The 27,308-nt window shown below is 44.0% G+C and overlaps 1 protein-coding gene and 1 long non-coding RNA gene across 2 annotated transcripts in view; one reads left to right on the plus strand and one right to left on the minus strand.

Annotated features, from left to right (window-relative positions):
* Positions 1–156: 156 nt before the first annotated feature.
* LOC138847942 (uncharacterized) lies at positions 157–17,465 on the minus strand. Its single transcript, XR_011385815.1, has 3 exons — positions 16,528–17,465; positions 1,102–1,164; positions 157–446 (listed from the first exon to the last, which is right to left on the minus strand). It is a non-coding gene; the product is annotated as an uncharacterized lncRNA (long non-coding RNA).
* The window catches only part of LOC127482659 (zinc finger protein 286A-like), a 151,042-nt gene continuing 127,289 nt past the window's right edge, over positions 3,556–27,308 (plus strand). Inside the window, 3 exon segments of the mRNA XM_070067679.1 lie at positions 3,556–4,819; positions 22,671–22,759; positions 25,737–25,863. Of these exon segments, the coding sequence (XP_069923780.1) occupies positions 3,579–4,819; positions 22,671–22,759; positions 25,737–25,753 (1,347 nt within the window). The 5' untranslated portion in view covers positions 3,556–3,578 and the 3' untranslated portion in view covers positions 25,754–25,863.

A 27,308-nucleotide genomic window follows, 5' to 3' on the forward strand; every position in this document is an offset into this window, starting at 1 on the left:
GACATTTCAGGAGTTAACCAGTGAATGGAGGATCGATCTCTCTCGCTCTCACTCTCTCTCCCCTCCACTCCCTTGTCCTCTCTCCCATTCTCCCTGTTGCTTTGCCTTTTAAATAAATATATATTTTTTAATTTCTGAATTTAGGTGGTAGTCATACCATATGGATGATCATTGTGTTTATCTTTCAAGTTTATATGTTTTGAAAAGTTTTATTTGAAGGAGCTGGGGAGGAGAAAGGGAGCTGTCCATGTTGTGTGTGGAGTGCCACAACCCAAAGATTCCTCCGCCTTTCTCTTGGCCACTATGATCCAGGGCATACACAGTAATTATTAGACATTGGCAGTGTGTATACAAGTGACTTTGCAGGTCCTTTATATACTTGCTGTCTTCCATTGGCTTCTCAGCTACCTTACATTAGTCTTGAAGACTTTCTTAGTCGGTTGGAGCTGATGGGAAAAAAAAAAACTGGCTTAAGCAAAGAGAGGTATTTATTGACTAAAATGTTATTGAAAAATTGAGGTCTGGCCAGATGCAGGGCCCAAGAAATAACATTAAAACCTGTTCTCTTCATTTCCCAAAGCTTCATTTCCCAAAGCTTTCTTTTTCTGCATGGGTTTTGCTCTCAAGCACACTTTTCCTCGAGCACTGGCTACAAACAGGTTTAGGCTGACTTACATCTTCCCATGTTAAGGGCCAGAGAGAGGAGGCAGCTTCTTTCCTAGATACTCCCTGCCTTATCAAATTGTACATGCCAGAACTCTGTGGACAGTTTTTACATTTCCTCCTCTCCTTTATGCATGAACACATTTACTTAATTACATTTTACTGTAATTAGCGAATACTCATGTGCTGTTAACACCCACATGCCTGTTGTTTGCCTGAACGGTTATGATAAATCTCCCAATTCTGCCTTTGCCCCATGCACTCCATTCTCTATATCGTACTGAGAGTGATGTTTTCAAAATCAAGTCAAATCAAGTTATCCCTTTGCTCCAAACACTTCAGGGATTCTCACACCCTTTGGCTTAATGACCAGAATCCTTGAGGCTGACAAAATCTTGTAAAACTCTGCTTTTACTCACTTCGACATTTTTATCTCACCTTTTTTCCCTCCTTCTCCAGGCTGTGTCTTAGCAGTTCTTGAATGTTTTCGCATCCAAAGACCTAGTGTAAATAAAAATTATTGAAGACTGTAAAGAGCTTTTGTCCATACAGGTGATATCTACCAAAATTTACCACATTAGAAATTATAACTGAGGGGCCAGCTTTGTGGCACAGTAGGTTAAGCATCCACGTGCGGCGACTGCATCTCATATGGCCACTGGTTCTAGTCCTGGCTGCTCTACTTCTTTTTGTGTGTGTGTGTGTGTGTGTGTGTCTTCTTTTTTTTTATTTTTTTTATTTTTTTGATAGGCAGAGTGGACAGTGAGAGAGAGAGACAGAGAGAGAAAGGTCTTCCTTTGCCGTTGGTTCACCCTCCAATGGCCGCCGCTGCAGCCGGCGCACCGCGCTGATCCGATGGCAGGAGCCAGGATCCAGGTGCTTTTCCTGGTCTCCCATGGGGTGCAGGGCCCAAGCACCTGGGCCATCCTCCACTGCACTCCCTGGCCATAGCAGAGAGCTGGCCTGGAAGAGGGGCAACCGGGACAGAATCCGGCGCCCCGACCAGGACTAGAACCCGGTATGCCGGCGCCGCAAGATGGAGGATTAGCCTATTGAGCCACGGCGCCGGCTCAGTTTTCTTGATTTTTTTAAAAGGATTTATTTTATTGGAGGGCAGAGTTACAGAGAAAGAGAGAGATCTTCCATCTGTTAGTTTACTTCCCAAATGTCCATAATGACCGGGGCTGGCCCTGTCCAAAGCCAGGAGCCTGGAGCTTCTTCCAGGTCTCCCATGTGAGTACAGAGGCCCAAGGACTTGGGCCATCCTCTGCTACTTTCACAGGCTCATTAGCAGGGAGCTGGATCAGAAGTGGAGCAGCTGGGACTCAAATCAATACCTATACAGGATTTCTTTTTTTTTTCACATTTCTGCAAATCTCTCCAAAATATGGCTTCATCAAAGATAATTATTCTGATAGTTGCTTCTGAATGCAGTTTTTTGTGTTATGTTTTTTTTATGTTTGTTTTTTAAAGATTTATTTATTTGAAGGAGGAGAAGGGGAGGGAGATCTTCCATCTGTTGCTTTAACTGCACAGATGGTCACAATGGCTGTAGCTAGTCCAGGCTGAAACCAGAAGCCGGGAGTTCTATCTAGGTTTCCCACTTGGGTGTCAGGGGCCAAAGTACTTGAGCTACCCTCCACTGCTTTCCCAAGCACATTAGCTGGGAGCTGGATTGGAAGCTGAGCAACTAGGATCCTAACCAGCACTCAGATATGATAAGCTGGCATCACAGGCCGCATCCTAACCCATTGTGTCACAGTGCCAGCACCTGTGATATGCTGTTCTAGTTTAAGTGTATGAAGAAAATCCATTATTACCTAGATAGATAGTTGGAAAAGGGAGAAGTGTTTTATATTTACAATCCTTGTCAGATAAAATTAGGACTTTTGGGCCGGCGCTGCAGCTCACTAGGCTAATCCTCCGCCTTGCTGCGCCGGCACACTGGCTTCTAGTCCCAGTTGGGGCGCTGGATTCTGTCCCGGTTGCCCCTCTTCCAGGCCAGCTGTCTGCTGTGGCCAGGGAGTGCAGTGGAGGATGGCCTGAGTACTTGGGCCCTGCACCCTTGGGAGACTAGGATAAGTACCTGGATCCTGCCATCGGATCAGCATGGTGCGCCGGCCATAGCACGCCAGCTGTGGCAGCCATTGGAGGGTGAACCAATGGCAAAGGAAGACCTTTCTGTCTCTCTCTCTCTCTCACTGTCCACTCTGCCTGTCATAAAAGAAAAAAAAGAAAATTATGACTTTTCTGCTCTAAGACTCTCTAATTAAGCAGGAGGTAATTGATTAAAGATTAGATACAAGGACAGCCATTTGGCCTAGTGGTGAAGACACCTGCATCCTGTATCAGAGAGCCTGGATTCAGATCCTGGCTGTGCTCCTAATCCCAGCTTCCTGCTAGAGGGGTGACAGCAGGTGATGGCTCAAATGATGAGGGGCATAGTAGAAAAGCATTGTTAGGAAGATTAAACTGGCAGTGGGTTTTATATTTGGATGTGGCAAGATTGGAAAACTGAGAACTTAGAAGTCATAACTATATACTGAGATAATTGCCTGGATATTTGTTGTAGCAATGTGTGTTGTAGAAAAAGTTACTTCTCCCATCTGACCTGATGTACTCATTGTCTGCTCATAAATGGATATATTGCTTCATACATAACCCACATTTACCTATATTTCTGGATGTCTTTTCCCTCTTGGGACTCTCCTGGATGGAGTATACTCATTTTCTCTGCATATACTGAGTATTTGTTTCCCTCCATTTGCTTCTCTTTACAAATCATCTGATGAGTCAGATCCACTTACTCCATGAAGGCATGCCTTTCACCTTCATTAACTTTTACCTATTACAGAATTGCCTTTCTGTTGAGCACATAAAATGAAGGGGATTTGCATTTCCAATGTTTTTCAGACATGGAGACAAGACCCAAGAGCAAGGATTCAACTTCAGTGCAAGATTTTTCCAAAGAAGATTCCTGCCTGGTTGCAATAATAGAGAGACTGACAAAGAATAATGGCTTGGAAACAGCTCTTGAATGTGACAATTGGTTAGAGAATATGCAAGGAAGTCAGGAGAGACACTTGAGAGAAACGTTCACCCACATGAATTCATTACCTGAAGAAACAGATCATGAACATGACGTTTACTGGGAGAACTACAGTCAGAAGTCTGTTCTTGCCACTCAAGACAGAGTTCCCAGAGGATCCTTTTCCTTTCATACACTTGATAAAAGATTGAAACAGAAGTTGAGCTTAATGAAAAAGCAGAGAACTTTTAAAGAGAAAAAGCCTCATCAGTGCAATGATTGTGGTGGACTCTTCACTTACCATTCAGTACTTATTCGACACCAGAGAGTCCACACTGGAGAGAAACCTTACACCTGCAGTGAATGTGGGGAATCTTTTAGCCACAGAGCTAATTTAACAAAGCATCAGAGAACTTGTACTAGAATTCTCTTTGAGTGCAACGAATGCAAGAAAACCTTCACAGAAAGCTTGTCCCTTCCAGTTCATCAGAGAATTCACATTGGAGAAATACCTTATGAATGCAGCGAATGTGGGAAGGGTTTTAACTGAAGTACACATCTTGTGCAACATCAGTTGATTCATACTGGAGTTAAGCCCTATGAGTGTAATGAATGTGATAAAGTGTTCCTTCATTTATCAGCACTCATTAAACATCAAAGAACTCATACTGGAGAGAAACCCTATAAATGTCAAGAATGTGGGAAAGCCTTTAGCCACTGTTCATCCCTTACTAAGCACCAGAGGGTTCATACCAGGGAAAAGCTATATGAATGTAGCGAATGTGGACAAACTTTTAGTCAAAGCACACATCTTGTTCAGCATCAGAGAACTCATACTGGAGAGAAACCCTATGAGTGTAGTGAATGTGGGAAAACCTTTAGTCGGAGCTCAAATTTTGCTGAACATCAAAGAATTCGTATTGGAAAGAAACCCTGTGAATGTAGAGAGTGCAGAAAAGCCTTCATTCATTCATCAGCTCCTATTCAACACCAGAGAACTCATACTGGAGAGAAGCCCTTTAGAGGTAATGAATGTGGGAAAAGCTTGAAGTGTAGTTCATCCCTCAGCAGACATCAAAGAATTCACACTGAAGAACAACCCTGGAACATCCCTGAATGTGAAATAATGTAAGTTGGGTTTATAACTGTGTTAAGTACCTGAGTGTTTAGATGTAAACCATTGTATGCACTTGAGGACTAATTTTATATAAACATCTAATTTCACTCACATAATACATAGTTTTGAGCCACAGACAGGATGGTCCTTATGTCCATTGATTTGCTTATTAAAACTTCTGACCAGAAATCTCAAAATTTTAATCTTCAACCTCTCAAATACCCATCCAAGGAAATTCATGCAATCCCAGAGAAGGTAGCATTATAAATTATGAAATTGTTTTCCCTTCTCCTGGTCATATTGGAGCCCTATTGTAGTTTCTCACTTTGGAAAGGAAATTCTTACTTGATAGGTTAGGTTGATAGCTTATAGTAGATCCTTATCATGAAGAGTTCACCAAGTTATTATTCTTTGAATCCAAAATAGAGATCCAGATATGCAGGTGGTATCATTTCTCCAGAAAATGTAATTTCTATTATCCAAAAAAGCTAAATAAGCTAAGAGTTGAAAGTTTTTTGGATTTCCTTCCTATCTCCCAAAAGTTGCTATCTACTTTTATGAATATAAACAAAGTATTTACAGCAGGTTCTGAGCTATGGTCATATGAGTTATATTGATTATAGATTGAGGCACTGTCATCCCTGTCTATAGAAATGTACCTTCATTTTCCACTTTTTCATGGAGTTATCCTGAAAGACAGAGTTGGTCAGAATCTTAAGTGTTGATCAAGCCCCTCTTTGTTTATCCTTGGCATTGAATAATCCTTGGTTTTATAATGTCCACAAATATCCAGGAAACATTGTTTCTCCGCGTTATTTAGCATTGTGTACATTGTGCTGTGTCACTTTGAGAAAAGACCCCATGGCTATTGAGGGTTTGGAAAGCTGGTGGATTGGATCAATGTGTTATTATATTTAAGGTTCCAGTCAAGAAGAACTGAAGCAACTGTGAGACAGCAGCTCCTGCATTCCTGTCAGGTATGGAAGATAGTCACAGGACAGTCCTGAGCAACTCACTGAGATAAGCAGCTGAAAAAGCAGTTTTTCTGTCCTTAATGTTTACCCTGTTGTTATTGTTGTTCTCCATGTGTTGGTTGGTCTTTATCTCAGAGTTCTAAAGATGGACAAGGCATGAAATCACAGTGATATGTTAGCATAAGTTACAAGGGTGACCAAGACCAGTGGTGGGATTGGAAACACAAAAGCAAAAGGTCAAATAGCTAGTAAAACACTATGTAAATGCCATTTTTATTATATATATGTTCTGTATAAAGAAAATTATGTAAAAAGATAGAAAAATACAGATTTCTACTTTCTTCTCTCCTAACTCCTATCCTTCATGATCAATTATCAATCAGTCTCTACTCTTGTCCCTTCCACATTATCCCAGTTACTTAGTTCCCTCTCAGTGGAACTTAATTTTATGATGGAAGAAAAGTAGGGAGATAGATTAAAGAAGTAGGGATAGTGAAGAGCACTATCATTAGGGATGCATGGAATATAAATCTAGCAATGATGGAAATGAGAACAAAAGGGCTCTTGACAAAGAGATTGTAGAATGAACAAAAACATTGAAGGAGATAGAGTTGGGAGGGAAGACTTGGGTCTGAAGGGTTTGGGTAGGATAATGGCTGACTCATCACAATATAGGAAAAGGAACTCTTTCACCTCCTTAATATTCAGTATTAATAGTTTTGAGCAGATAGCTGTAGCCCAGTCCCATAGATCAACCTGGGCCTACAGTCAATTTCTCTAAATAAAATTTTATTGAAACTCAGCCACACATTCCTTTACATGTTGTCTTTGGTTGCCTTTCCTTGCAGTGGCAAAATCGAGTAGCTGCAACAGAAATCATATCTTCTGACTACTTTAACAAAATAAAACTGGGTAGCTTATAAGCAGCCGAGATATAGTTCTCATAGTTCTGGAAGTTAAGAGGTCCCAAGATCAAGGCATTGGCAGATTTGGGGTCTGATAAAGGCCTACTTCCTGGTAGGGAGGCACCCTTGCACTGTGTCCTCACTAGGTAGAATGGGGCCCATCTTATAAGGACACTAATCTCATTCACAAGGGCCCTACCTACAAAGACCATCACATAGGTAATGACTGGGTTTCAGGGTATGGATTTTGGACATTCAGTCAATAGCAGATTGTATGTCCCTAAAATATTTACTATCTGGATCTACAGAAAATGCTGCTCCTATGCTATAGCATCTGTCAAGAAGTAAGGTAGAGACAGATAAAACAGTCAGAGAAATTGGAGAAGTTGTAGTGATGGTGAAGTAATCCTTCACTAGGGACTAAAGCCATTGAAGTTACCTCCATGTACCAGACTGGTAAGCAGAGCAATGCAGATGAACACTGAGTTGTTACTACTCCATAACAGTAGCCCTGTCCCTCTAGTTTATTGTTAAGATTACAGAACCGTGTGAGTTTGTGTGAAAGGAAAATAAAAGAGATGGGAAATGCATCAAAATGTTCCTACCTTAGGATGTTATCATGTGTTGTGGAGAGAATTGAAGCTGTGAAAATGTTTTAAATATACCATATGGTTCAGTGAAAAGAAATTCATTTGGGGGCCACATTTAAACTAACAAAAATATGCACGCCCAACATGGGTGTTTGAAAGTTGAGCTTAAAATCTACCAACCCCAGTTAGCAATTGTGTGACCTTAGGAGGCAACTTATCCTGAGTCTCAGTTTCTTTATTCGTAAAATGGAAATAAATCATCCCTTTCTCATAAGGTTGTCATGAGGATTAAATAGGACAGTGCATCTAAAGGATCTGGCACAAAAGCATGAGGAGCCCCCCTTCCACTTATGTAAGCAAGTACTCCCAATTCCCCCTTCACTGTCTACATTTATTCCTAAATGAAGCAGTTAAGCATCAGAGTGTGTGTGTGTGTGTACATATGTCTACAATTGTATAAAAGAGTGTCTCAGAAAGTCAGTGGAATTAAAAGCACATGTATTTTGCTGCAAAAGTTTTTTCAAAACCCATGCATAATAATTTTCATAATTCAGATTTCCCAAAAGCTTTTTGAAACCTGTGTGTATGTGTGTGTGTGTGTGTGTGTGTGTGTGTGTGTGTCAAATGATGTGGCTAAGAATCAGCCTGTGGAAGTTGAGAATCATTCTGTTCTCCACGCCTTTTTTTTTTTTTTACCTGTTGAGGACCATGACCGCCCTGCTCCCTGGCCTGTCACAGAGTTGAAGCTTTACTTCTTCCTGCTCTTGCTTCTTTTCTGGTGCTGTTCCCTGCACAGCCTCCTTGAGATCTCCTGGAGCATGCTTTTTTCCTTGTGGGTCTGACTTAAACAGGAGCTATTTGCTGGCTCCAGAAACAAGTTTGCAATATAACATGAAGGGACTCAACTCCACTGGTAATTTTACTGGGAAATACGGCTCTTTGTGTTTCAGTATTTGTCCTCGTTACACCTGATGTTCAACTTGACTGCGTGTTTGTACTCCAGCATAAATGTTGAAAGTTTTAATGTTGTGCATTTCAAATGTTTTTGGTTACCTATAAGCAATTTGTTCTTACTGTCCTATTGTCAATAAAGATGTTGTTTGTATACATACATATATTATCAGGAACTTGTGTAAATTGCTTTTAAGTTCACCTAATATAGAATCTTTCATGATGTAAAGAAGGACCAACATAAATTATCTCTGTATCCAGGAAGCCAATCACATTGCTAATTGTTCATCTGGAAGATGGGATGGAGAAGCCCTTGGGAGCCTACATACCAGTAAGTTGAGGAGGAGAGGAGGGTGGTTTCTGTCCTGTAGTACTGAATCTCAGGCCAAGCACAGGCACTATTCCCTTTGCAGGGGCAATGGGCAACAGTAAAAGGAAGACAGTAAAACCAGGCAAAATAGGCTTTAAAACACTGAAGTTTGAAATATATATGGTTTGGGGAAAAGCAATTTAACAGCACACAGGTATAAAATAATTAAGAATAATCAAACATTCAAATCTGTTGGTAAGTGTTCAATCATCTTTTAAAAGATACTCATAGTTTTTATTTCTTAGATAAATCCTCACTTTTTGAAATTCTAAAACAGGGGGCTGGCACTGTGGTGCAGTGGCATCCCATATGGGCGCCAGTTCCAAACCTGGCTGCTCCACTTCTGATCCACCTCTATGCTGTGGCCTGGGAAAGCTGTAGAAGATGGCCCAAGTCCTTGGGACCCTGCACCCACGTGGGAGACCCAGAGGAGGCTCCTGGCTCCTGGCTTCAGATCGGCATAGCTCTAGCCATTGCAGCCAATTGGGGAGTGAATCAGATGGAAGATCTCTCTCTCTGTCTCCCTCTCCCTCTCCCTTTTTCTCCCCCTCTCCCCTCCCTCTCTCTGTCTCCCTCTGCCTCCCCTCTCTCTGTGTAACTCTGATTGCAAATAAATAAATCTTTAAAAAATAAAATACTAGAACAGGATTCAAGTTAGAAGCTATATGTTCCCATGTTCTCTCTTCCTTTCTTATACTTATTCTTGGCCTAAAATGGGCAATATGGGGGCCCAGAGCCACCTGAGCTCTCCCTCACCATAAATTTTACTGTCAGTGGGAAGAGTATTCCCCTGTAGTTGATAATACATGCAATGTGGCATCTATGGGTTACTGTATTGTTCCAGTTAATGCCCTAAAAAAATTGGATGTTTTCACTGAATCATTTACATTTTTCACTATATAACCTTTTGGTTTTTTTGTTTGTTTGTTTGTGTTTTTTTTTTTTTTTGACAGGCAGAGTGGTCAGTGAGAGGAGAGAGAGAGACAGAGAGAAAGGTCTTCCTTTGCCGTTGGTTCACCCTCCAATGGCTGCCACGGCCGGTGCGCTATGGCTGGCGCACCTCGCTGATCCGAAGGCAGGAGCCAGGTGCTTATCCTGGTCTCCCATGGGGTGCAGGGCCCAAGGACTTGGGCCATCCTCCACTGCACTCCCTGGCCACAGCAGAGAGCTGGCCTGGAAGAGGGGCAACAGGGACAGAATCTGGTGCCCCGACTGGGACTAGAACTGGTGTGCCGGCGCCACAAGGCGGAGGATTAGGCTATTGAGCCATGGCACTGGCCACCTCTTGTTTTTTAACCTGTTTATCCATAAACCAGATAATCTGCCCTTAGATTAAGTTACTCTAAATCAAAGGTACATCTTTCACTTCCCTCCTACTCCCATCAGTTCACCCATAAACACATGATCAATGTCAGAAAAGTTCACATCATGGGAATCCGAGGCATTGGTAGATCAAGCCTATTTTTTATACATATTTATTTATTTGAAGGGCAAAGTTGCAGAGAGAGAGGGGTCTTCCATCTGCTGTTTCACTTCCCAAACGACCGCAATGGTGGAGCCAGGCCATAGAATGGAGATAGCAGTTTCTTCAAGGTCTCCCACATGTGCTCAGGGTTCCAGAGACTTGGGTCACCCTGTACTGCTTTCCCAGGCACGTTGGCAGAGAACTGATGGCAAGTGGAGTAGCCGGAAACTGAACTGGCGCTCATATTGGATGCCAACGTTGCAGGCTGCAGCTTAACATACTGCCCCACAACACTCTATTGAAATATCCACTGTCCCAGATACAGATTGGAACTCTAATCTGGAAATCAAAACAATGTTAAGCACCAACAGGAAAACTCCATATCTGAGCTCATGTGACTTGTCCTAACACAGACACACTAAAAATATTGTATAAAATTACCTTTTAGTCATGTGTATAAGGTGTACATGAAATACAAATGAATTTTTTATACTTGGGTCCTAACCCTGAGATATCTGATTATATATTTGTAAATATACCAAAATCCCAAGAAATTCAAAATCAAAAACATTCCTGGTCCCAAGGACATCAGCTAAGGGATACTCAACTTGTATAGCTTTGCCATGATGTTCTAGAGGGAGAAGGTGTGAGCTGAAGGATTGTGATTTTCAGGAACTACATATTATGTGGTTATATTTGCATAGAGCATGGAAAACCAGAGTAGCAGGGAGAAAGGTCTTCCATCTGCTGGTTCACTCCATATTTGGCTGCAACAGGCTGGAGCTGCAGTGATCCAAAGCCAGGAGCCAGGAGCTTCTTCTGGGTGTCCCACATGGATGCAGGGGCCCAAAGACCTGGGCCATCCTCTACTGCTTTCCCAGGCCATAACAGAGAGCTGGATTGAAAGTGGAGCAGCTGGGATTCAAACCGGTGCCCATATGGGATGCTGGCGCTTCAGATATGGAAGCAAGGAACTAGAGGATTTCAATTGTCATTTTTAGCAAGTGAGCTGACATAGACCAAGTTTAGTTTTTGCAGAGTGGACAACAGAAGGAAGAAGAGAAAAGCTGATGGCTGGGAGTAAGTATGGAGGTTGTCCATCAACAAGTAGGGAAGGGACGGTGGCATCTGAGATAAAGCTTGCTCCTCTCATCCTCTGTAAAGGGTTCTGTGTCTTCTCCCATTGCTCATCTTGGTTCACAGCTGTAACTAAGGTCTCTTAAGCACACAGTTATACACACATATACTGGGTAGACATTACTTTTGGTTTGTATAAGCCTCTTTCTTAAAAGCAGTTTCCATTATCGAAAACAGAAAACAAGACAATAAATGTTGCTGTTTTCTTGGGAGACAAGATGTCAAAGTATAATTTTTTTAAGTTGATAAAGATTTGGTCTTGATGAAAGAATTATCAAACTAGTAGGCCAGCTTGAAAGAAAACACCAGAGATGGGGTATTTGTGTGTGTGTGTGTGTGTGTGTGTGTGTGTGTGTGTGTAGTGAAGTAATAAAAGCACAAATAAGATTGCTAATTAGAAAATTGGTCCTGCAGGACTACTGCCATAACCTTTGGAACCATCTTGTCTACCAAACAAAAATCATTTACAACATACTGGTTGGTACAGCTTTATCTTTTTTATAAGTCTTTGGTGACTATACATAGGCCCTGTATGAATCAAGAGTTAATAGTAGGGGCTGGCACTGTGACATAGAAAGCTAAGCCTCTGCCTATGGCACCGGCATCCCATATGGGCACCGGTTCAAGTCCTGGCTGCTCCATGTCTGATGCAGCTTTGTGCTATGGCCTGGGAAAGCAGTAGAGGATGGCCCAAGTCCTTGGGCCCCTGCACTTGCATGGGAGACCTGGAAGAAGCTCCTGGCTCCTGGCTTCGGATTGGCAGAGCTCCAGTCATTGCTATCATTTGGGGAGTGAATCAGTGGATGGAAGACCTCTGTCTCTGCCTCTCCTTCTTTTTCAGTGTAACTCTGACTTTCAAATAAATAAATAAATCTTTAAAAAAAGAAGAAGAAGAAAGAAAAAAATGTAATGAATGTGGGAAAGCTCTCCATTGTTCCCCCAACTCAATCCATCTGAGGATTCATATGGAAGAAACCCTATGAGTGCACTGTCTGTGGAAAAGCCTTCCATAAATACGCAATCTTACCCAACATCTGGGAATTGATACTGAAGAGAAACCTTACATATGTCATGAACGTGGAAAAGCATCTGAGTAGACATCATATTTGCCAGATATGAATGAGGTCACACTGGAGTGAAGCCCACTAAATACAGCAATTGTGAGAAAGCATTTAGCAGTGATCCACATCTCACTGGGCACCTGAGAAGCCATTCTGGAGGACAGCCATGCAAATGCAATGTATGTGGGAGAGCTTTCAGAAGTAATCTTCCATCTGCTGGTTTACTGCTCAGATGGCCACAATGGCCAGAGCTGCGCTGATCTGAAGCAAGAAGTCAGAAGCTTCTTCCATGTCTCCCACACAGGTGCAGGGGCCCAAGGACTTGAGCTATCTTCTACGCTTTCCCAGGCCATAGCAGAGAGCTGGATCAAAAGAGGAGCGGCTAGCCAGGATTTGAATCGGAGCCCATATGGGATGCTGGCACTGCAGGCGGTGGCTTTACCCACTACACCACAGCACTGGTCTTTTTTTTTTTAAGATTTTAATTATTTGAAAGGCAGCGTTACAGAGAGACAGAGGGAGAGACAGAAAGAGAGATCTTCCATTCATTCCCTAGATGGCCACAACAGCTAGGGCTGGCCCGCCAAAGCCAGGAGCCAAGAGCTTCATCCAGGTCTCCCACATGAGTGCAGGGATCCAAGCTCTTGGGCCATCTTCCACTTCTTTCCCAGGCACATTAGTAAGAAGCTGGATTGGAAGTGAAGCTCTGAGACTCAACCTGGAGCCTATATGGGATGCCAGCATTGCAGGCGGTGGCTTAACCCGCTACACCAGAGCACCAGCCCCTCTCAGAACTCTTAAAAGGCCACAGTGTGAAGTAATATACTTATCAAGTAGAGTTCGCACATTTTACCCCTTTTCTTGGGCAAATGAATATTTGTTTTCAGTAAAGAACAGAAACAAAACTCAGACAAAAATATTCATAGCCTTACACAATAAACCAAAAATTAGCATTTTGATCTTGCCTCAGGAAAAAAATTATATTCTTTCCAGATTGCTTTGTCTCAAACATACTGAACATCTAATATCAGCATATTTGAGACTTTCAAGAAGGAGGTTAAAACAATGGCATATCAAAACACATAACTACTACTTGATATAATAAAAAGCAATTCTCCTTCGAAAGGGGAAGACCTCTAAACTTTTTTAAACTTCATTTTTGTTCTCATTTTATTTGAAAAGCAGAGAGAAAGAGAGAGATCTTCCATCTGCATAAGAGTAAGATTTCATAATGGCAACATGCAGAGGTACTTGTCAATTTCTCAGAAAGCATTTCCTCTCACAAAAGGAGCTTTCCACCTGAAGCTGGGGTAATCTTCTGACTTAGTATTTGCTCTTTCTCTCTCACTCCATAAACTCCATCCCCCAAAATAATTTCCTGTAAAGCACAAGGAAATACACATTGTCAATGGACTTGAGTGAAACCAATTGGCAGCAGGCACTATGGCTGCACAAGGAGCTATGTCTGGTTTTCCCAACATGTTAATCGATACCGGAGGGTGCCACTTAAAAACACTTAAAGAAGCCACGTTTGATCGTTTATGCATTGATATATTAAATTATATAATCTTACACCAGAAACAAAAGAAACAAGAATCACTTGTTCAGAACAGCAGCACACACATCAAACAGCTTTTGGGAAGGATAAATAAGTCAAAGCAATGATCATTCTGAGGAAAATGAGTAGCCAAAGCACTAAGTTGACAGATTTTCCTGTGCTATTCCATCTAAAACAAAAACTCAGAACCTGCCAGAAAGTTTGCAAAATACAGAGCTGCAGTTGAAGATCTATGAAAACTCAGATAGTGTGGATTAAGTTCTTATAATATGTGTGCTGTTCCAAAAAGGAACAAAACTCATTTAAAATAATCTTCATTGGGCTTGGTATTGTGGCACAGTGGGTTAAGCAGACACCTGTAACACCAGTATCCCACATCAAAGGGCTGGTTTGAGTCCCAGCTGCTCTGCTTCCCACTCAGCTCCCTGCTAATGAGCTGGAAAAGCAACAGAAGATGTCCCAAGTATTTGGGCCTACCAGCCACATGGGAGACACAGATGGAGTTTCAGGCTCCTGGCTTTGGCATGGCCCAGCCCCAACCATCATCGCTATTTGGGGAGCAAACCACCATTCTTGGGGAAGATATTCAGCCTATCAGTTAAGATTCTGGTTAAGGGAGCCGGCGTTGTGGCATAGTGGGTTGTCGCTCCCCCTCTTTGCGGAGGAACGACACAGGACCCTGCACTGTTCTTTTGTCTGCTCGGCCCTTCCCGGGTTTGCTACTGGTTCTTCCCGGGTTGGCTGCCGACCCTTCCACCTCCATGGAAGGGCGGCTCCCCCTGCCACTTTCCCCACTTCCGCGGGGGAGCGGCACACTGCCGGCCGGCTCTCTCGGGGGCTGTTCAGATGTTATCCGGATGTTCCTGGTGCATGTTGTCTCTCTCCTCCTTTATAGTCCTCTTCCACCAATCCCAACTCTGCTACCCACACACCGAGTACGCTGCTCTCCTCCAATCAGGAGCAGGATCAGCTCCTGCAGGTTATTGGTCGAACTGGAGGCAGTTGTGTAGAAGTTGTTTACTCCTCTCCCAGCGCCATATTGTGGGAGAGCAGATGCATAGGATAAGTCTTAATTCCAGTAACTTAGTCTAGTCCGAGTTGCTCCCCACAGTGGGTAATGCTGCAACCTGCGATGCTGGCTCCCATACGGGCACCAGTTCATGTTCCGGCTACTCCACTTTGGATCCAGCTCTCTGCTAATGTGCCTGGGAAAGCAGCAGAAGATGGCCCAAATCCTCAGGCCCCTGCCACCCACAAGGGAAGACCCAGAAGAAGCACCTGGCTGCTGGCTTTGAACCAGCCCAAACTCAAGCATTGCAGCCATTTGGTGAGTGAACCAGTGGGTAGAAGATTTTCTTTCTCTCTCCTTCCCTCCCTCCCCCCCCTCTCTGTAAACTGCCTTTCAAAAAAAATAATAAATGAATCCTTTAAAAAAAGATTCTGGTTAGGCTGTCTATGCCTCATTTCAAAGTGCCAAGTTCAGTTCTCAGCTATGGCTCCTGATTCCAGTGTCCAGCTAAAGCAGACCCTGGGAAGCAGAAGTGATTGTATTTGTGGAATGAGCCAGTGGATGGGACCCCTCTCTATGTCTCTCTCTGCCTCTCAAACAAGTTTTCAAAAATCAGTGTGCTCTGTGCTTTCCTCTTTTTTAAAGATATATCTATTTGAAAGGCAAAGTGATAGAGAAAGAAAGATATCTTCCATCCATTGGTTCACTCCCCAAAAGACAGCCACGTCGAAGCCAGGCCAAGCCTAGAACTCCATCCTGATCTCTCATATTGGTGGCAGGGTACTTGAGCCATCGTCTGCTGCCTTTTCAGGCTCATTCATGGAAAGCTGGGTGGAAAACAGTCAGGAATGGAACCAGCACTCCAGCCTGGGATGTCAACATCACAAGCATCGACTTGACATGCTTGGCCACAACACCAGCCCCTGTGCCATTCTCCCATAGTTGCACCCCCCTCTGACCACAGCAAAGGGAGGATCTTCACCTTCAAGGGCCATACGATAGCTGTATTGTGTGCACCTGGATAAGCTGGTGTACTCTCCCCTTCTTAATCGAATCTTAATTGAATTACATCTGCCAAGCTCCTTTTCTGAATTCCGTGGATTAGAATGTGAACATCTTTGGGAGGATATTATTTTGCCTGTCCACAGCTGGTAATGAATTTTCTCAGATTCCTATGACTGAAATTTTTAACTTGTACCCCCAATTTTTTGGCCATTCTTTTTAGAGTAGATCTGCCCATGATAAATTATCTCGTTTTCCATTATCTGAGAATGCTTTGATTCCTATGTATATTTTCATAGAAAAATCCTATGTGTATTTTAATAGAAAATTCTGAGTTGACAGTTGTTTTCTTCAGTGCTTGAAAAACATTCCACTTCCTTTTGGCCTCCCAGCTGTCTCATGAGAAATCCACCGGTATTTGAACGTGTTGTTGCTGCTACTTTCATGGCGTTGTCTCCTCTCTTGATGTTTTCAGGGTTTGTCTTGCGTTCTCTGGGGGTTATTATCTTTCAGCGTGGATTTCTTTGTGCGTTATCTTGCTGGGCATTTTCTTACCTTCTTGAACTTGTGGATTCATGTCTTTTGCCAAATTTGGTACACTTTGAGTATTATGGTAACCCGGATGTTACTTAAACCTTGGGTTTACAGCAAGCCAGCCTCACCTGGCACCAGCCTGGTGGGTAAGAAAGTCACTTACCTGGTTGTGGCTGAGAGTGGAATTCTAAACTCTGGACCCAGCCTCCCTAGGCAACTTTGGGGAGGGGGAGTCCCTGGTTAGTGTTGAGCAGAGAGAATATTCCATGCGCCCCGGAAGGTCACCGCTGATAACACCTTGGCTGTCAGTGGAGGAAGCTCATCACTCCTGCTTCCCACAGGGCTCCAGTTGGGACTGAGGGGAGGTATGGTACCAGCAGGTGTCTAGGTTTGCACAGGCTGACATCACCCCTGCAGTAACTGATCTGTTCCACAGTCAGGTGAGGGTGGAAGTCTAGGTTGCCCACTCAGCCTCTGAGGATCAGCTGAATTACAGAGGTCCCGCAAAGAGCAGGGTTAAACACAGTCAACTCCCTCGCAAAGGTCGACGTTAGGGGGCGGAGCTACACTTGCGGAGCATTCTGGGCATTGTAGTTCCGGCGCTGCGTTGGCGCAGGCGCACTGGCTTGCTTGACATTTTGCCCGCCGAGTCAGCGCCATTGGTGAAAGCGTTCCCACCCTGCTGTGCGAGCTTCCTAGGTCGATCTCAGTGCGGCCGCCAGGTAGTCACTGCCTCGGGCGCCAGGCCTGGGTCGTCCTCCGCGCCTCCCTCGATGCCTCCCTCCAGGCTGTGGCCGTTGGCTCCGGCGCCCCTGTCCCGGGGCGGACCCGGGCCCGCCCACCTGTGAGGGAGATGATGGGGCTGGGCCGCTCCCTGGGCGCCGGCTCCGGCTCCGCCCGGGCACCCCTCGCCCTGGGCACCCCGCTCGCCCGGGTCCGAGCCCCCTCTCCGGGGTCGGGGGTCCTGCCGGGCTCCGGACGCGGGGCCGGGGCTGGGGCTGGCCCTTCCCGGAGGGGAACCCGGAGCGGGTTAGGGAGAGAGGGCGAGGCCGGCGGGTGGACCTGGGGTTCCCGTCGGGCAGCCTGCGCCGCTCTTCCTCGCGGCCCGTGTGGGGGGCGTCTCGGAGAATCACGTGGACATCACCCGTCGCCACCCTGAGCTGATGGCGGCCTGCTGCTTCGGGAACGCGGGGCCCTTCCTCGCTCTTAAGCGGCCGCACCGACTTGGGTCCTGGAGAAGCGAGGAAGTTTCTCCTCCTTTAGGCTCTTTCCGCACTGTGTGTGGCCGCTTCTCACTGTCCACCTGGACCGTAGAGAACAGGGGGAGTGGGAAACAGCCCCATGGAGCGCAGGTCTCGGGAGAGTTTTGGCTGGGTCACCTGCGGCCTTTTCTTCCTGTGGGTGTGTTGATACGGCTGATGGAAAGCCGAATAATACTGAATTTTAACCAGCATGACGTCTAATGCATATACAATTTTAAATGTGCTAATTGCACAGCCTGGTAGTGAAATGTATTTTACAAGCATAATCTAGAGTGTGCTGCCAAGTGAGACTTTAGTCATCTTTACAGATCTAACTATTTAATTGGAAAGGCGGGGAAGACAGACACTCCCCCGGTGCCTGCTAGCCCTGCGGCTGGGCCAGGCCAAAGCCTGCAGCTCAGAACTCAGTCCAGGTCTTCCACCTGCTGTCTGCTAGGCTGCACGTCAGCAGGAAGCTGGAATCAGGACCTGAAGCGCAAACCCAGGCTCTCAAATGTGGGCCCCTGGCCTCCCAAGCAGCACCAAGCACCTGCCTCCAGTCACAGAACATTTTAAACAAATTATCCTTTGGGAAGTTTATTTTTATTGGCACGCAGTTTTAAAATGTTTATTATAACCTCTTTTTTCTGTTTTTTTTTTTGTTTTGTTTTTCCTGCTTTAGCCAGTGGCTTGTAGATTTCATTATTTAGAGAATCAGATCTTGGCTTTGTCACTTGTTTTTTATTTGCGTTTTTTTAATGCATTAGTTTCTTCCTTTATCATTTTTACCTCTTAGTTTTCTTATTGGCTACCTTGCTAAGTGTTTTTCTTCTTTATTTTGAACACGAAATGTTTTTGCTCTTTCCCAAAATCCTACCTGAAAGCATTTAGGAATATAAATTCAATCTCCTGAAAACTTTGGGAGCAATCATGTATGTATGTCTAATGTACAATACTTTCATTTCCTAACTCACTGCCAATTAAATTTTACTTAGTAGCTACTAAAGAGTACCTATTTTAAGTTCAAGGCCAAAAAAAAAAATTCCCCCGTCCCAGAGTTCCATTTCCATTTGTATTCTATTGCATCATGTTTAGAGAATGTACTCTATTCAATTTCTTTTTTTTAAGGTTTATTTATTTATTTGAAAGAGTTACACAGAGACAGTAGGAGAGGCAGAGAGAGAGAGAGAGAGAGAGGTCTTCCATCCGTTGGTTCATTCCCCAATCGGGCCCAACGGCCAGAGCTGCACCGATCTGAAGCCGGGAGCCAGGAGCTTCTTCCAGGTCTCCCATGTGGGTGCAGGGGCCCAAGGACTTGGGACATCCTCCACTGCTTTCCCAGGCCATAGCAGAGAGCTGGATCAGAAGTGGAGCAGGGACAAACCGGAGCCCATATGGGATGCTGGCACTGCAGGCAGCGGCTTTACCCACTACGCCTCAGCACCAGCCCTAGTTCCTTCTTTTTGATTGTAACTTTTTCTCTGTGGTCTGTGGCAGATCTTAGCAAATGCTCCCTGAGTGCCTGAAAATAACTTTTAGATGTTAGTTTTATTATACTCACATGTGCTTAACTTCTGTATCTCTAATGTTCTTTGCATTGATGGCAGTCTTGCTTTATGTATTTTAATTCTTGCTTTTCAGCAAAGTACTGGTTAACTGTTGCAATATCATTCAGATGATGTTCTGATTGACATAGACTATATTACAGTTAGATTTAGTTCTGCTCTATTTATAGGGCAAGCTATTAAACCTTATGGGGAGTAAGGTGCCCATTCATGGCAGGTGCAGATTCAGTATGTTTAAGAGTCCCTAAATGAGGGAAAATTTAATTACACAAGTTAGAGTTTTCCAAAACTCAATACTTGTTCTTTCAGGGCTGACGTGGTATAGCTGGTAAAGCTACCACGTGCAGCACCAGCATCCCACGTGGACACTGGTTTGAGTCCCGGATGCTCCACTTCCAATCCAGCTCCCTGCAACGCATCTGAGAAAGCAGTGGAACATGGCCCAGGTACTTGAGTCTTTGCTCGGATATGAGTGCCCTGGATAAAGCTCCTGGCTTCTGGCTTCAGACTGGCCCAGCTCCTGTCATTGCACCCATTTGAGGAGTGAACTAGTGAATGGAGGATCTCTCTCTCTCTCTCTCTCTCTGCCTTTCAATAAGATAAATAAATCTTTTTGAAAAATATTTTTCTGTCCTTGCCCTTTTGTTCCTGAGTCTTATAGTCCCATCCTGGAAGAATTTGTGTTAGCAGTCTCTACCAGGGGGTATAAGGAAATGTTATACATCGGGTGCTTCTGGTTCTTGAACCAGACTCAGCAGTAGCAAGTTACCTCCTTTATACAGGTAGAAAAGTAGAATCAGTGCCAGGCACATCTGAACAAGATCTCCACCACCCTACTCCTCCATAGTATAAAACCTTGAATGGTCATGTGTTTTCAATATAAAAAGACTACTGCTCAATGCTTTGTGCATTGAATTCCACTTTATTTTCTATTATTCTTGTTATCCCTGTGTCTTATTTGGATTTGCCTTATATAGAAAGATAGATTAAAAATTATTTGAATATGAGATTAGAAGGGGCATGTCAAGGTATCCAGTATTTAAATTTTGAAGTTGTGGTGTTCACTTTAGTGAAACTGCAGTCTCTGGAAATTTTAAGAAATTGACTCAAGGCCAGCGTTGTGGTGTAATCTGTAAAGCTGCTGCCTGTAATGCAAATGCAGGCATCCCATATGGGCACTGATTCGATTCCTGGCTGCTCCACTTCCAGCTCAGGTTCCTGCTAATGGCCTGGGAAAGCAGTGGAAGATGACCCCAGTCCTTGGGCTCCTGCACCCACATGGGAGATCCAGATGAAGCTCCTGGCTTCAGCCTGGCCCAGCTCTGGCTATTGCAGCCACTTAGGGAGTGAACCAGCAGATGGAAGGTGTCTGTCTGTCTCTTTCTCTCTCTCTCTCTCTCTCTCTAATTCTTCCAAATAAAAACAGAAATATTTATTAAACATTGACTGTTCACACAAAAGGAAGGAAAAAGATATTCTTGGAATATTTCTTTGTTTGATGAGAGGGTGACTGTGCCAAAGAGATTGAATTTTCTTCCACTTTATACAGAAAGTTGATTTAGTGGGAAAGGTGTGAGCTTTGAAATTACATTGATTAGGGGCTGGTGCTGTGGCGTATTGAGTTAACCCTCTGCCTCTGGTCCACTTTTGACCCAGCTCCCTGCTAATGGCCTGGAAAGCAGCAAAGGATGACTCAAGTGCTTGGTCCCCTGCATCCACGTGGTACACCTGGAAGAAGCTCCTGGCTTAATCTGCCAGTTGCAGCCATTGCAGTCATTTGGGGAGTGAACCAGAGGATGAAAGATCTCTCAGTCTGTTTCTCTCTCTCTCTCTCTGTAACTCTGCCTTTCAAATAAAATAAATAAATCTTTTAAGGAAAAAAAAAGAAATTACGTTGATTAGAAGTCATATGTCTGCATGACCTTAAATAAGTAGTTTCCTTATTGTAAACCTCTCTTGTCTTATATATGGAATAGAAATATAATCTCCATTGACTTGATGTGAACATCAAATGATAGTTTTTTTTTCTTAAGATTTATTTAAAAGAGAGAGAAAGGCATCTTTTCCTTTTTTTTTTCTTGGACAGGCATAGTTAGTGAAAGAGAGAGACAGAAAGGTCTTCCTTCCATTGGTTCACCCCCCAAATGGCCGCTATGGCCGGTGCGCTGTGCTGATCCGATGCCAGGAGCCAGGTGCTTCCTCCTGGTTTCCCATGCGGGTGCAGGGCCCAAGCACTTGGGCCATGCTCCGCTTCCTTCCTGGGCCACAGCAGAGAGCTGGACTGGAAGAGGAGCAACCGGGACAGAATCCGGTGCCCCAACCGAGACTAGAACCCGGGGTTCCGGCACTGCAAGTAGAGGATTAGCCTAGTTAGCCACGGCACCAGCCAGAAAGACATATTTTATATACTGGTTCACTCCTCCAAATGGCCACAGTGGCTGGGCTGAGCCAGGCTGAAGCCAGGGATCTCCCACATGGGTGGCAGGGGCCCAAGTACTTGGGCCACTTTGCACTGCTTTCCCGGGTGCAAACATGGAGAAGCTGGTACTTGAAGAAATGCTGATGTGGGATGCTGGTGTCACAAGTGGTGGCTTTGCCCACTATAAAACATTGCCAGCCCCAAGAGTACTTTTTAAACTCTGGGGCCAGTGCTGTGGCTTAGTAGGTAAAGCTGCTGCCTGCAGTGCTGGCATCCCATTTGGGTGCCAGTTTGAGTCCCGGCTGCTCCACTTCCATTCCAGCTCTCTGCTGTGGCCTGGGAAAGCAGTAGAAAGATGGCCTGAGTCCTTGGGCCCCTGCACCCACATGAGAGACCTGGAAGAAGCTCCTGGCTCCTGGCTTCAGGTTGGCTCAGCTGCAGCCATTGTGACCATTTGGAGAAGATGAAAGACCCCTCTCTGTCTTTTTCTGCCTCTCTGTAGCTCTGCCTTTCTAGTTAATAGATAAATCTTTAAAAATAAAATCCTTGTACAATGTCTGGCCTGCTAACTGTAACTACCTGTAATAGTATTAAAATCTCAAGATCTGAGATGGGCATTTGGTGTAGCGGTTAAGATGCCTGGAATGCCTGCATCCCATATTGTAGTGCCTGGGATAAAGTACTGGCTCTGTACCAGGTTCTAGCTTCCTGCTAATGCTAACTCTGGGAGGCAGTAGGTGATGGCTCAAATAATTCGGTCTCTGCCACCCATATGGGCAACATTGATTTCCTGGCACCCAACCTTGACCTGGCCCAGTGTCCTGGCTTTTGCAGGCATTTGGGAGTGAACCAGTGGTTGAGATTTCTCTCTCTCTCTATTTCTCTCTCTCCCTTTAGAATAAATTTTTAAAACAATTACAGAAAATGATTATTAAAACAGATTTCAAGATCTCTTGGACCAAAAGTCTTTGGTCTTCTCTCGTCTTGAACATTACTTTTGTGTTCCCTTAGGAAGATCATGCTCACTTGTATATGAAACTCCCAAGTGAGATTGGTCTGTGTGACTTACTGTCTTCTGCAGATATGTCTTTGCTGGTCGCGACTCTTTCTGGAGAGTGAAACACAGAAGCAGAGATCATGGCTGCCGTGTTTTTTTTCATTGGACCTCTGGTGAGTTAAGGTTTCCTCTGTTTCCAACCTGCTGTATTGATTTGCACGTGTTCTACTTCTCCTGAAGTTTGGGACTTTGCCTCACCAAACCCTCTCTGGAAACTGAACCTAACAGTTTGACACAGGAAATTTGGGTTCATCATGGTAGAATACAATCTATTAGAAGATTCACTGTTGATACTGAACCAAATATCTTTCCAAAAATTCACAGCTCCTGGCTCCAGCCTGGTGGAGCCCTGGTTGTTGGGACACTTGGCCAATAAACCAGCAGATGGAGATACCTGCTAATATAAAATAAACCGTATTTTTTAAAAAAAATTAAAAATAGATCTTTTTCTTAAAGAATCTTTCAGTTGGGACATTAGTGTTAGCTAAGTTGGTCAACAGAAAATTCGTGAGAATAGATTTAAGCTGTTACCCAATTACAGGTGGGATTTAACATGTCAAAAAGTATTTGTGAGGGTATCCTGGTGAGAAGAGAGCTTACGGGCAGGCTTTGAAGTAGTGAACAGTGACTAAGCTACTGAATCAAGTTAGAAAGCTGTAAAAGACAAGACTAAAAATTAGATGTTATGCTGAATATTTTTTTTTAACAGGCAGAGTGGACAGTGAGAGAGAGAGACAGAGAGAAAGGTCTTCCTTTGCCATTGGTTCACCCTCCAATGGCCGCCGCGGCCGGCGCACCGCGCTGATCCAATGGCAGGAGCCAGGAGCCAGGTGCTTTTCCTGGTCTCCCATGGGGTGCAGGGCCCAAGCACCTGGGCCATCCTCCACTGCACTCCCTGGCCACAGCAGAGAGCTGGCCTGGAAGAGGGGCAACCGGGACAGAATCCGGCACCCCGACCGGGACTAGAACCCGGTGTGCCGGCGCCACTAGGCGGAGAATTAGCCTAGTGAGCCGCGGCGCTGGCCGTTATGCTGAATATTTTAATTTTACCTAAAGACATTTAAGTGTATATGTGTTTGGAATAGGTATTAATCTGATTTAAGAAAAGTGTTTTAACAGTGACTTTGAAGTATAAGTTTTGTAAGAAACACTTGATCAGTAGTTCCAACTATGTTGGTTTAGTAATGTATCATAGCCTGGTCACATGCATCCCTATTTTTCAGAGGTTAAGGCTCATATCATTATTAATTTTTTTAAGATTTATTTATTTATTTGAAATTCAGAGTTACATAGAGAGAGGAGGAGAGGAAGAGAGGGAGAGAGGTCTTCCATTCACTGGTTCACTCCCAATTGGCTGCAATGGCCAGAGCTGTGCTGTTCTGAAGCCAGGAGCCAGGAGCTTCTTCTGCGTCTCCCATGCAGGTACAGGGGCCCAAGGCCTTGAAACATCTTCTACTGCTTTCCCAGGCCATAGCAGAAAGCTGGATTGGAAGTGATACAGCCTGGACTCAAACCAGCGCCTATATGGAAGGCCGGAACTGCAGGCGGTGACTCTACCTGCTACTCTACAATGCCAGCCCCAGCATAATACATTCTTTTTTTTTTGACAGGCAGAGTGGACAGTGAGAGAGAGAGACAGAGAGAAAGGTCTTCCTTTGCCGTTGGTTCACCCTCCAATGGCCGCCGCGGCCGGCGCACCGCAATGATCCAATGGCAGGAGCCAGGAGCCAGGTGCTTTTCCTGGTCTCCCATGGGGTACAGGGCCCAAGCACCTGGGCCATCCTCCACTGCACTCCCTGGCCACAGCAGAGAGCTGGCCTGGAAGAGGGGCAACCGGGACAGAATCCGGCGCCCCGACCGGGACTAGAACCCAGTGTGCCGGCGCCGCTAGGCGGAGGATTAGCCTAGTGAGCCGCGGCACCGGCCAATACATTCTTACTTCATATTGTTAAAGCTGGTTCTTTCCCTTGAATATGAAATATTTCATGAGTCTGTACTGATAACTTCAAATTCAGAGCTGTGGAGTTTTTAACCTAATCTCATCATTTGTATCCTCTTTATATCTTTGTTTTCCCATACCAAATTGATTAGTTTTTAGGAACACTGATAGGCTAATTTGCTTTATCCAGCACTGCACACACAAAAGTTACAGAAGATCATTTCTACTTCTACTACCAATAAGATTGCTTACAGAAAATGTCTTGTTTTTGTTACTGTCTTTGTTTCGGGGTTCTTATTAGAGGTACAGAAAAATTACTGTGTTTTAAAATCACTCAGAATAGTTCCTCTCTAATAAATGGGTATGCTATTCCAGCTGGTTGTTCTCTACTAGATTGCTTTCTTGAAGTTTAATCCTTGTTTTAAAACAATATAAAATATTTCCACAATTCAAAAGTCAAATCTACAAAACAAGAAATATTCAAAAGAGCCTAGGTCCTATTTCAGTCTTCTCCACTCCGTTTCCTCCTTCTCTCAGTAGTTCATCATTAAAAATACTTTGGACTCATTCTTCCATTCTTTATACAAGCATTTGTACACATTTCATATCCTAACCAAAGAACTGGCCCCCAAAGTCCCATGTGTTCTTTTCTGTCTCAGAGAGCTTATAGCGTTCTGTATCTGTGGTTTGATTGATGCAGTATCTTTTATTAAGCCATATTCTACAGATTAGAACTGAAAGAAGGTGATCTTTTACACAAGTCAGGGTTTTCTGAGATAGCAGATTATTTGGGTAGAAACCACTAGCTGTACACAAATATTTTAAAGACTTTCTAGAGAAGGAAGAAGCCATGCTGTTTGCCTCCAGAAAGTATAGTAGGAGCAATATGTAGAGTTTCTAGAAAACCAGATTTGAATTAGTGTGGTAAAACTACTCTCAGGTGGAACTCCAAAGATGGAATAGGCTTCCTCTTATGGTTTTAAGTTCTTGTCACTGGAGAGATCTTTATGTCCTATAAGGATTAAGGAGTTGGCATACATAATCATTTGGTGATTCTAATTTCTGGAGTTTTTCTCCAGTTTTATACATGTTATCCTGCCTAACAGCGCTGATACTGTAGTCTCTGGGTGATCACAATTTATTTATTCTAGGAATCACTGACTTTTAAAGATGTGGCTGTAGACTTCACGTTGGAGGAATGGAGACTGAAGGACCCTACACAGAGGAGCCTGTACAAGGATGTGATGCTGGAGAATGACAGGAATCTTGTCTCCCTGGGTAAGGTCACTTCCTCTTCTGTGTTGATACATTTGCCCCCTTGACCCAGTTTACTGAGGACACAGAGCCTCTAAGGTACCTAACTGGATTTTAGTTTTGAGTTTAGGTGTCAGACTCTGTGATGACATTGTTGGTCATCGTGCTGCTCTTCATTCTTAACTAAATGATCTGCTTATTGTAGAATAACAAATGCAAGGGGTCTTCATAAAGTTTATGGAAATGTGTATTATAACAAAAAAACTACATGAATTTCACATTTTTACACCAAAATAAGCTCATACTGACTTGCTGTAACATGTCTGAATAGGTTCTAGTTTGAGGATAAGACATCAGTTTGAAAGGAGACCCTAACAGAGCACCTGGATTCTAAATTCTGCTAAAATTGAAACAAAACAAACATCATATTTATGGTGAAGCATGGGGTGGAAGAATGATGAAATCATTTATTCTTATGAAAAGTTTTCAGGGGGGCCGGCGCCATGGCACAGTAGTTTAATCCTTCATCTGCGACGCCGGCATCCCATATGGACGCCACTTCTCAACCCTGCTGCTCCTCATCCAGTCCAGCACTCTGCTGTGGCCTGGGAAAGCAGTGGAGGATGGCCCAAGTCCTTGAGCCCCTGCACCCATGTGGGAGACCCTCAAGAAGCTCCTGGCTTCTGATGGGCTCAGCTCTGGCCATTGCAGCCATTTGGGGAGTGAACCAACAAAAGGAAGACCTTTCTCTCTGTCTCTTCCTCTCATTGTCTGTGACTCTCCCTCTCAAATAAATAAGGAAAATTTAAAAATAAAAAAGAAAAGTTTTTGGGGATAGTACCTACCTCCAGATAAATCAGTTTACAAATAGAAAACTCATTTTAAGAAGCAGCAGGGTGAGGTTAAAGATGAACACATTAGCAGCAGACAATCCATGACAGTTTGCAAGGGAAAAATTAACCTTGCTTGTGCTTGAATTAAAGAGGACTGACAGTAGCACAAACAATAGCCATCCCTAAACATCCCAGAATTCTCTGAATTCTGTTCTCAGTTGTACCAGTCTGGATATGCTTTCTTGTACCCTGTGTCATAATTGTTCTGCATTTCTGCTGCTTAGACGATATTCTGAGAGATCAGAACTAAACAGCATGCTGAAAGAGGACTTCTGATCAGGGAAGTTCCTACATTTCCATGGTTTCTTCTTACACTGAAGGTCCAGAAGTAGAGGATGAGCCACTTTGGACAACTCAGAAATATAGCAATAGCAACACAGATGGGGATAGAACAGTCTGCCCAGCTCTGACTGAAAAACAAAGTGGAGCAGACTTTCCACTCGATCGCCAGATCAGCCCCAGATAAGAGCAGAGGCTACCACAGAAAATTGTAAAACTGGATCAAGATAATTTCTTTCGAGAATTGTCAGGGGAGATGAAACATGGCTTTACCAGTGTGATCCAGAAGACAGAGCA

The sequence above is a fragment of the Oryctolagus cuniculus genome, unplaced genomic scaffold (genome assembly GCF_964237555.1).
Source record: "Oryctolagus cuniculus unplaced genomic scaffold, mOryCun1.1 SCAFFOLD_55, whole genome shotgun sequence".
In the NCBI taxonomy this organism is placed as follows: domain Eukaryota; kingdom Metazoa; phylum Chordata; class Mammalia; order Lagomorpha; family Leporidae; genus Oryctolagus; species Oryctolagus cuniculus.